The sequence below is a fragment of the Manacus candei genome, unplaced genomic scaffold (genome assembly GCF_025592945.1).
Source record: "Manacus candei isolate 608988 ecotype Guabito, Panama unplaced genomic scaffold, ASM2559294v1 h1tg000060l, whole genome shotgun sequence".
Classification (NCBI taxonomy): Eukaryota; Metazoa; Chordata; class Aves; order Passeriformes; family Pipridae; genus Manacus; species Manacus candei.
Genome location: NW_026138108.1, coordinates 8,726,974 through 8,738,252, shown reverse-complemented (window position 1 = coordinate 8,738,252; position 11,279 = coordinate 8,726,974). Strand labels below are relative to the sequence as shown.

Here is an 11,279-nt window from a genome sequence, read left to right as displayed (position 1 = left end):
CGCATGCAGTACTCTTCCTACACATCACTGAGAGCTGTACTTACGATCATTGTCATGAATAATTTGGAAGTTTTTCACCGAGGCCAGTGTGACTCGACCATGGAAATTTAAAACATAGGACTGGGTGTCATCATTCCAGACTGGTGTTTTGTTATGCAGCTCAATGACACTCTCTGTGTTTTTGTTCTGCCATCTTGCAAGAAGTGTCTCATGTTCCTGCACACATCACAGATACACACTTTGCTTTAACATAATCACATGACAAAAAATACATTAGAAAAGAAGATAAGAATTCATAAATCCTAGCCCAAAAACTGAACTGTTACCCTCAATCCTTAAAACAGCTTCAATGAACGAAAGAGAGAACTCTGAGGATCTTCATGTGAATGTCCTTTCCACCATTTGGAAAATGTTAGTTGTAACTTTTGTTACCAAAATACATTAATTGTTATGCTTTTGTGAGTCACAGGACTAGTCACACATCCTATTGTTATGCAGTCATTCAAACACCACTTTATTTACCTCTAGACCTTCAGAAATGCAATTATAAAACCCCGACTCTAACTGAAAGAGAATTCAAGTTATTTTTTAGTGTTGGCTGACGGTGTGACTTACATTTCGTGGCCTGATGGAAACTCTTTCGTGGTCCATATTCATTCCTGGTATGATCACACTCATTTTACGAGGTCCTTTAAACCCCAAGACATTTGTTTCCTAAAAATGTTTAGAAAAGATTTCATCATGTTCTTTATTTTTAAAGTTAATTTCTTCAACAGAGAGACACAGCGGCAGCCATGGGAACTTATTTGTTAGTCAACTAGAAAAACATCTTGAAACTCCCACCTTCACTGGCACTGCCAAACATTCTAGCTTTGTCTTAGAAGCTCCAACAACAGGAAAAATGGAAATAGAGAGGTTTCCAAAAACATTCCTAGCATTGGCTGCCAGCACCTTAATATAATTTAAAAACAAAAATCCCTTTGTTAAAAAAGGATATGAATTAACCAGATTGCTTGGCTACTGCTAGATCCCAAAATAAAGTAGTTGCAATTTAAAAATCATAAAATGCAGTCACACATTTTGATGCGAGACAAAATTAAAGATATGGGACCAGCTCCATTTATTCCAGAGCCAGCACAAAAGCAAACAAGAAGAAGCTGCCAGTAAGAGCATCTGTTAGCAGTGCTGTGGTTTTCAAAGTCTTCAGATATGTTATGCTTAGAGATGAACATGGTAAAAAACAAACACATTAGCATGAAAGCAAATTTTCTAGCTATGAAGACAGGGAAAGTAAAGAAATCACAGGGGCAGCAAAAGTAAATCCATGGAAAATACAAGTTCTTGCATTAAACATGATCTGATGCTTTTGACCATATTTTTACAAAAGCTCTCCAGTAAAAGCTCTCCAGCAGAGGACAGCTCTCACTGTCCTCTCAAAACACAACCATTAAAATCTAAACCAGCCTAAAGCCTTATTTTTATCTGACACTTCTTTTTTTTCTCCCTCAGAAGCAATTAGGGCCAAATATTTCTCTAAGTCATCCTATGCTTTTGAAAAAGTAAAGGGCAATATTTCCCAATCCACTCAGTAAAAGCTGATTTTAGCATTAACTCCAGCAAATGAAACAGTGAAACCTCTGGAAGTTCATATCCTCAAGTTTCATGATAATTTTTTTTTCCAGTCATATGGATTTTTTTTCCCCTCTACCATTCTGAAATGAAGGGCCGTGGACATACACTAAGGAATCTCAGGAAGGACATTCCCACTGGTGCTATTCCCAGCAACATACCACAAGATGCCAAGAACCAGACAGCCCTGGCCTCCAGCTGGTGGAGCTTTACCACTGGGACATTTAGAAATTACACATTCAGATGTCTCTGCTTTTATACTTTTAATCAAAGTGTCCTGATTTTAAGGAACACTAAGCTTTTTAAAACATTTCTACTCTTGCGAGTAAAAAATCCAAGCATCTCAACTCACCAGAAACATCTGAAAAATATGCCTAAAAATTACTTGTGCAGTTTTGTCATCCATCAGACCTTTGAAATAACTTTGTTTCAACAAACCATCTTGAGATTTTCCACAACTCTTTAAAGTTTTTCATGCGTGCAAGAAAAATTCCACTGAGTTATTTTACTGAATACTCCTGAAGCAATCCAGGTATATTCATATTATCTTCCGAACTCTGTACATTAATGAGAAAATTCTGCCTCTTTTTTGAATCATTTATGTCGCATCTTTGGCAGAGTAAAACATGTTATCAGTTCAGTTGGAAGCATTATCCTTGGTTCTGCGTCACGGTGAGACGAAAACCACTATGACTGCCAGTAAGAGAGACTCAGCACAGCAGAGGACAAGTTCTAAGAAAAAAATTCATGCTTATGCTTATTTTCCACTAACTACTGGCAGTTTTAGCCTTCTCTGCAATGCCTTACAAGCTTTTCTTCTCATCAGGCAGCAGTTATGCTATACATAATTAATTTAGATGCTGACTGGTTGAAGACATTGTTCAAGGTAAAATTAAATAATAGTGCTGAATCACTTCCCTCCCAACAAGCAGTATTATCACTCTGAAAAAACAGTACCATACTCTTTGGATTTACTCAGAAACACTAAAATTGGAACTTCTGCCACATGATAAGAGAAAGGTCACTAGTTGCACACTACAACCATCACCAATTATCATACATTGTATTGCAAATGCTGCCCTTTTGATAAAATCATGGTACTCAACTGGAATTACATAAACATGGAATACATGAGGAAAACAGGACAAAAAGAAGAGTTTTAATTAAAAGCAAATCTTTCCAATACACCTGCATCCAAATAAAATTAATTCCCCCTATCTCCTGTCTCATTCCCTGCTTCTCTTTTATTTCCCTCCTCCATGATTTTGTGTGTGTAAATTCAAGACTACAAACGGCATTATTGGGGGAACAGAGGCCAAATTCTGTTTTTACACCTTTCTAATGCCACTGACAGTCTTAGTTTAAACAGGAACACAAGTGTTGTTAGCTAGCAGAGACCCATTGACTCAACCAGGACACCAATCATCAATACCAGCTAAGGACTTGGCCCAGTACTGCTCGGAAGCTGCACTCTCTGCCTTAGCCAATCCAGTCAGCTGTTCTGTGGGCATGTGTCACAATAAACTGGATTGAAAGAACACAGAGCCTCTCCACAGGGTTGTTTTTAAAACCTTACACACTTCCAAGAAACTATGTAAGCATCTTGCTTTAGCGGCAACAGCTGCCCCGATAAAAGCAGCAAGGTGTATATCCCAGCAGCTTCCAGGACATTCACAGTTTTGTTACCCCAATTTTCTTTCAGCCACTTCCCTTTCTGGACTTGTTTCACACATCTGTGCTTAATATCTTCTGTAGAAACTATCATTCCATAGAAAGCCCAAATCACAGAACCTACAACACTGGAGCACAATGCAAGTGATCGAGGCCTGAGTAGAGACACGAGGTCTTGTTGCTTTACTGAAACCTGAGTCACCCCTCAGAATGTCAGCTGAGCTCCCTGCCTGCAGAATCTGACACAAACTGAATTGTGAGATTCTATGGATATAAAGGAATCCAGCACAGAAAATCATGGTACAAGTATTACAGTTACACCTCACTGCTCCTTGATAAATTTTGTCACGCAGTTCTGCAACCAGCCATTAGGTGCTGCTGCAGGTTTATTAATACGCTGGGCTGCCAGCAGTGGGGGAGTAAAAATGGTTAACAGCACCTGAGAGAACTGTCCTTGCTCTCTGTTCCCGATCTTTGAAACATGCCCTAAGGTGAGCTCCACAAAGAGAGTCCTCGACACAGTTATCCCACAGTTAACAGATGCATCACCAGTTTCTGCCTGTATAAACCAGTCTTGCTGAGGCGATCGATTAAGCAGGTCATGCTCAGTAAGTTGGTGGGAGTGGGTACAGCTTGCTCTCCACATGGGTACCTGATCAGATGAGCTGAGGGACAGTGAGAGGTATAATGGTGCTTCTAAAGTATTGTTTTTTATAGTTTTTGCTGTAGGGGAAATCTCAAGGCAGGAATTAAAAGACTGCCTTAGGACAAGGGTGTTTCAATACTGCTCTTCCTGGCACTCTTTGCTGTGGTTCTGCTGCAGCCAGGGACAGTAATCTCACTTTAGCAAACCTGGCTAGTAATGAAATACCATTCCAATTTCCTTTTGTCCTCTGGCCACAGCACACCTGCAAGCCTGCTGCTTTTCTCTGTTATTATAAAAAGTAATTTTCTTATACAAATGTCCAAATTTCAAACTGCTGATTACAAATACACATATAAAAGCAGCTTATCTCAGCCACATTGTGCCAACAGTGGCCATGGTTCGGTTCTTTCCAACATTCACACTTCCAGTTACCTCTTCTGACCACAACAGCTTTTAATTTGGCAATGTTCATAATTCAAAAATTATTGAAGCAATGCCTAAATTTTTCAATATATAACCTTTTTCAATTCTTTTTTATTTTCTTCTTGTATTTTCAATTTCCACCAGATGATTAGTTGCCCAGCTCCAGGGAATGCCCTCCCATATAAACCAGTAAAATTACCTATATTAAACATCTAAATTCTAGGTTTCTACTGAAACTTCATTCAAACTGACACCAAGTCCTGGAGTCTCTTGCTAGCTGGATTTTCTGAGGGTTTTAAATCTAACAGGAGTGGAGGCACATGTATCTGTTTCTCTGTCTATCTCCAACTGTAAACTATGTGCCTGAGTAACAGCACACGTGAACAAACACACTGTATTTATACTGTATCCACAGAAAAATTGCATCCTAAGCAGCAGGAAAAGAACACGCTGGCAGCTAACACTGTCCCACTTCAGTACTCTTGGCACTTTGCATGGAAAGGATGGCTCTCTGCTTTCCTGCTCATGTGCTGAAATCTTCCAGACACATTGCTCCCCACAACCCGAAGCTGACCTTTCTGGGAACACATTCTGTGCCTACACTGGGTATGTGCTGGACCTTGAACTGACAGATTTCCAAGCACCCTTGATTAAAGCTAGGCAGGAACTTTTCAGAAAAGCCATTCTTGGATATTTTTATCAGAAGTTGTTGATTTGTGAAACCAGACAACTTTCTGTAGCAGTGTACATACCAACTTTGAATGGAAGGATTTCTTGGGCCCACATATTTCTGGACAGAAAGAATCATGTCAACAAAACTGTTACTTATCCAGCAATTAGGAAACAGCAGCAACTGTGTTTCAAGTCTTCATTGTCTGCATTGCTCCTGACAAGTGCTATTTACTGTCTTATAAGAGGCTGGTCTCTCTCATTCAGTACAAGTTTGGATTTTGCTTGGGGTTTGCTTAGGTTTTTTCCTGGTAAAAAAGAGTTTTAGAATTTTTATCCCAGTCTCTCAGTTGCTGCAGACATACCTGTCCAGCTACCTGTGATTTGGATGAGAGATGCCTCCTTCAAAACGCCATAATAAACAATCACACTAGAGCAGTAATGCCCTGCACACAACTCCTTGCAGTTCAGGAGGCTCCCTCAGCTGGTGCCTGCAGAAAGCATCCTACCCCCTCCAGGGGGTTATGTAAAAGCCCCAACACCTTCTGACCTAAGGTGAGAACTGGGCAATGTGTTGAGTGCACACTTTTTACCTCTGCTTTCCACTGAATTTCCTGGTTTCTCTAGTGGAGATCAGCTGCTCTGTTACATCCAAGTATGAATGCTGATTTACATAATCCTAAGTGAGAAGGAAATTCAGAGTGCTGTTTCAGAAACTGAACTGCCCTTCCTGCACATTTTGCCTGTGAGCAGTACTTACATAACAAATAGCAGCTAGCTCCTGACGCAGGGTACTCGCCTCCAGGCTTGATGTTGTTTTCATTGGATTTACTCCATTGTCATAAACTGTAAACTTAGTTCCCATAAGATTTGATCTATCAAAAAAACGGAAAATCCAATCACCATTTGCCAGTAATGCTGCTTGAGACATCTATCCTTTACTGCACTGTAGCCCCAAAGGAAAAAGAAGTATTGAGTAGAGAGAGTTGTTATTTCTAATCCCAGGTAAATGGCAACTCCTGGATTAAAGGCCATAACAAAAACATAACAGTACAGTACAGCAGAGTATACTAAAAGTCCCTTATCGTTACACTGGAGGCTTCATCTTGCAAACTAGAAAATTCAAGAAAGCAGTAAGGAAACACTCAGCAGGGTTATTCTGTTTGCTTGCTTGTGTTTTTAAAGTATGCTTACTCTGTACAAAACTATCTGCTTTCTTACTTGACTACTAAACTCCACTAGAATTTAGGGAGTGATTTTTATAAAGTCATAAATAATCTTTCCTATTTCAATGGAAAGGAGTGCAAAATACAATGTAGGACATACAAAACCACATTATCCTCATTCTGTGTCTGCACTGCAATAAATAGCACGTGAAGTTCCAAGATCCACACAGGCAAATGGCAACGAGCAGCACAGGCCCTTTCCTCAGGCACAGATGATCTAAACATACATCGAGAGGCTCCAGGTATCAACAACAGACCGGTGTACAACAGGGTGACAGACAGAAAAGAAACATGTCCTTCTGAAATAATTCCACTACCTGCAAATAACTGATTTGGATCTTAAGGAACAGGCAAAACCAAAGAGATTCTCTGCGTAACAGACAGTACTTCCATTCCGAGGTATTTATATCAATAGAGGCTAGACACAATGTACTCATGCACTTCTGAAAATCCCATTAAGATAAGTTGTGCTTGTACACCCTTGAGAATCTGGCCTTTGAGCATTTAAGAAGCTTCAGTCCTGATGACTTTTAACAAAATGTGATCCTGTAAATACTTGAGAGATTTTGAAAACATGCCTTGGATACTGGTGATCTTTAAGACCATTATCACATGATGTATGTAGTCAAGCCTCTAATGAAGAAGTCATAGTGGCTTACAGGCTTCTTAATATCAAATGAACTTTGTATTATATAATAAAAATTCTTAGATTTATCACTGTTTACCTCAGTTTTCCAATAAAACTCTCTCCACCCCGAGACAGGTCAGTTGGGTCTATAGAGATGAGGTAATTAGAGGTTTTACTCTTCTTTCGTTTCCGTCCAGCTAACAGAAAGACCTAAGCAATGCAAAAAAACATATTCCAGAATGCTAAAGGGATTAGCACACACCACTTCCTGGCCTGATATATAATAAACCACAGGCAATTTTTCTGTCTTCCAGCATCATTAGCAAAGTAACAGAAGGTCTCCTGACAGAAGGTCTCCTGGGACCTAGCAAAACCAGGGAAAAAAAAAAACTGGAAAAGGAAAATGACTTCTATTATTTATGGTTTAAATAATTAAATTTGATCTATTTTGTTAAATGTTTCATTCTAAGTTGCTCTGGCTCTTCCAGTTGAATTGAAAGTAGATGCTTTTCAGGCCACAGAACGCAGAGATCCCCAACTGCTGACAGTCACATAAAGGTGCCATGCATGGATTATTTAAGGCCAAAGATTAGACATATGAAGAAAGGCAGTGGAACAAAGTGATACTGTTGTTTTGCTTTTGGAAGACTGTAGGACAGAGCTCAGTGAAAGTGACAAATACATTTAAAATAAACATTTTCTTTCTAATACTTCTTCAGATTTTTATCAGTTTTTTAAATTCAGATGCAACTGGTATGCCATTCAAGTTATTTTATGACCTTTTTACCATGCTCCCTTTCCAAGTGGAGGTAATAAGTAGGGTACATCCCTCGATCCATTCCCTTCTTGTCTCTTGTGATTCTGCATTTGACAGTGACACCCTGTGGAGCAGGTCTTATGGCAAATTCCTCCAGGTCATCGACGTCTATGAGAGGCTCATTTGTGGAAGGACTGGGGGCTGAGGCCGCTTCCTAAAACAATAAGCAAAATTCAAGTTTCTCAGCTTTGATTTACAAGGTTATAAGTACAAAGGAACGGCATTTGATAGCAGTTGCAATTTAAAAAAAAATAAAAATATGGGACATATTGTCTTCCCCATTCTGGTTCCTCAGTAGCCTTGAAGACAGCTTGTCAAGGTAAGGATCTCTTCTAATCCAATCAGTCAAGCTCTTGGCTACCAGAGGCCTGGGGAGCAGTTACCTGTGCAGCTGATGCTCAGTGTACAGACACAGCTGGCAAAGCAGAATGGGGTGGCTGCACAGACAGAAAGTTGTGCAGTTACACAGCAAAACCTGGCTCACAGCTTCCCACCTCAGTGCCTCCCTTATTCCAGAAAGGCCACACTCTAGGACAGTGATGGCCTTTGGTGAAAGGAAGAAATGGGATAGGGAGCAACAGTTTAAGCTAGATAGAGGTACAACAAAGATGAGAAGTCAGTGCAGTATATAAAAGAGTGGGGCACCATCAACTGGTTTAGCAGGAGCCTGTGATTTAGATTGTTTGAACAATCCAAAGTCTTATTTTATGTTCAGATGGTGGCAGCGAGAACAGGGTGGGAAAATGCCTAGAAAAAGCCAATGGCAACAAAAGATCCTTCTGAGCACCTGCAAGAGGTAGAAAGGTAAATATTTACTGTTTACCTTTCTCTTCATTCAAGTTTAGACAATATTTGCTATTCTTCTCTCCAAGTCATTGTTTTCATTGCTTGCTCCTGTGAACCCTGAGAGCTATCACAGTAAATCACCTTGGAGATACTCCAGTGCATATTAAAAACAGAACAAGAAAGCCAGGCCTATCCTGACTGCACTCTGAAATCATGCAGTACATAGCACCTTGCATGCCCCTTCTTCAGAACTCTCACCTTACCTTGTTGGATTTCTTGCTTGTGGCAGAACCAGGCCGGGTGTTACTGTTTAACTGTGAAGAACTGGAGCTGTCTTCATCTTCCTCATCTTCTTCCTCATCAAAATTCATGCTACTTGAAATGCCTGAGGAGAAAGCACCACACTTATATGAAATACTAATACATTAAAGCCTTCCATACTTGCTGTAAAACATCACTTATCATGCTGCTGCACCCTTAGGCTCACAGGTGAGTGAGGGTGTGTGTGAGGGAGGTTCACTGTGTGAGGCAGTGTATGACCACATGGCATCTCCCCTGAGAAGCCAAAACATTCCAGTAAAAGAGAAAGGAAACATCATGGTTTCCATTTCACAGAGAAGATCAAGCTACCCAGTGATAGAGGAGAAAACACCCAGTTAGGAATTAAATTCAGATCATCCTCACCCAATCAAGTACTTCAAACACTACACAAAATCTTAAACCTGAAATTGGAGCTGAGAGGACAACCTGCCAGAGCCACTTGGAGACCTTAAGAATTTAAATATAATCCCTTTTACAGCACACTTTCAACAGCTCCTATGAAATCTGCTGAAGAGTAGATCTTAGACTGAGAAGAAATATTCACATGAAGGAAATGTTCTCATGCACCTTCATTTCATGTAAAGAATAGTATCAGCCCAGGCCAACGGAACTGCCTTACAGCACTTGAAAATTTGTCTTTACAAGAATTCAAATCCTCAGACATTTCAAAGGGAAACACAACTTTGAACATCAAATAGGTCTTAGCAGCAAAACCCATCAATGGTGGGACATTTGCCAGGTCTGGTTGTTCAAGGAATATCATGCAGATGAAGCTATCTCAGATTCAAGTTTAAACTCTTTAAGTTCCACACATTAGAGGTTATATTTAATCCTTATAAAAAAAAAAAACCAAAAAACCCCCACTTGGTCCAGAATTCCCATTATTGGTAAGTCCAATGCAGAAGGATAAATGAAATGCAGACTTCCAGAGCCAAGCAGCATGGGCATAACTAACTTTTTCCTTCTGTACTTACCAGGAACATGATCCAGGGCGACAAGACTGGATTGGGAGGTGGAAGAGGACCAGGATGGATTTGCATGGGGATCTGGGAAAGGAAAAAATCCAAGGGTTTGATTCTGCAAACCCTTAATTGAGTGAACAAGCGTAACTTGGAAGGACTCTGCAAAGGGCTAAAGGCTTACGGGATGGGGCCATAATGCTGCCACTTGAATTTGCAATTATGGACATTTTATCTTTCTGCACTGACCAATCAAATTCACCTTCTGCCTGCTTATACCTCCTGTCATCTTCTTTTTTAGTACCTTGAATAAAGTCAAAAAACCCTGAATCACAGAGCTGAAGCTTCAGAAAACCTCATCCACACTGAACAGCTGTGCCACAAACCCTCCTGTGTGTGATGCAGCACTGTATGGTAGGGGCTCAGCCTACTTTTGAATTCTAACAAAAAAATCAAACACCTCAAACCGGATTGAATAAGTGATACACACGAATTCTACACAAATATTCATTTGGAAACACTGAAAGAAGTATTCAGAGTCATAATCAGACAGCCTAAATTCTACCTCAGTCCCTGTGCCTAGTGTTTCCACATCATTAAAAGATGAAATCAGGCTCTCTGAACTGTTTTTCTGGGAGTTCCAGGGATATGCATAAAGATTTTCACGTAGCTTAGTCTTTTGGAACACAAACTTGGTCTGCAACAAGCAGAGACTGAATCAAACCAATGTACAGAAATATAAACAGTAGATATAGACTCAATAACTGTTTACTTCGGTTCACATTTTGGAACAGATGGGGAAAAAAAAGACATTTAAAATGGCTTTTGATGCCAGATGCATACTGGATAGTGAAACACCACCAGAACAGTAAGAGTGAGTGTATAAAAGTAAAGCAGAAGCGTATGCAATGCCTGCATTCCGTTCAGCTGCATCATGAAAGGTCTCATTATCCACTTCTTCAGTTCCCCCAGAAGGGACATACACCGCAGAGCACGACAGCAAAAAGTTTCAATAGGATCTGGTTATGCAAGGGAGGCCTGAGTTCACAGGTCAACAGATATTTTCAAAGCCTGTAGAACTCACTCATTATTAATCACACGGTCATTAATCACAAGCACTATTTCTTAATAATGGCAACCATGTTCTAGGCTCTATGCATGGGTAACAGAGACAGTCCATCTCCTCAGCTGGCAGCTGTGCAATAAGGCCATACTTCATATCCACAGACGTAATCGGTTTATTTCTACACCTGTGCCCACTGTTTCACCACTGATATTTTAGCGGTGAAAATTCTGTGCCAGCCTTAGAAAAGTCTGCCCTCATGACCTGTGGGGAAAAATGCTTCAGAGAGCTCCTGTTTTGGTTTTGAATCCAGAAGTCAAATCTATTCCTCCCCAAATCTCAAAACAGTTGTAACTTCAGGTGTCAAAGAAAAACTAAGATTAAATTGCTCATTCCATGTCTCTACAGAGACATATTGCAAACTGATAAATGTGAGGCCTA

The 11,279-nt window shown here is 40.1% G+C and overlaps 1 protein-coding gene across 5 annotated transcripts in view; it reads right to left on the bottom strand.

Moving 5' to 3' along the window:
* Nucleotides 1–11,279, bottom strand: part of TUB (TUB bipartite transcription factor) — a 154,990-nt gene that overhangs the window by 13,785 nt on the left and 129,926 nt on the right. For 3 of the 5 annotated variants that reach the window (XM_051804254.1, XM_051804253.1, XM_051804256.1), the window contains 7 exons: nucleotides 9,791–9,862; nucleotides 8,759–8,880; nucleotides 7,672–7,863; nucleotides 6,990–7,102; nucleotides 5,799–5,913; nucleotides 616–714; nucleotides 45–216 (listed from right to left, as the gene is read on the bottom strand). In XM_051804254.1, the coding sequence (XP_051660214.1) occupies nucleotides 45–216; nucleotides 616–714; nucleotides 5,799–5,913; nucleotides 6,990–7,102; nucleotides 7,672–7,863; nucleotides 8,759–8,880; nucleotides 9,791–9,862 (885 nt within the window). The remainder of the gene's footprint in view (nucleotides 1–44; nucleotides 217–615; nucleotides 715–5,798; nucleotides 5,914–6,989; nucleotides 7,103–7,671; nucleotides 7,864–8,758; nucleotides 8,881–9,790; nucleotides 9,863–11,279) is intronic. The other 2 variants (XM_051804255.1, XM_051804257.1) reach the window with 1 other exon arrangement.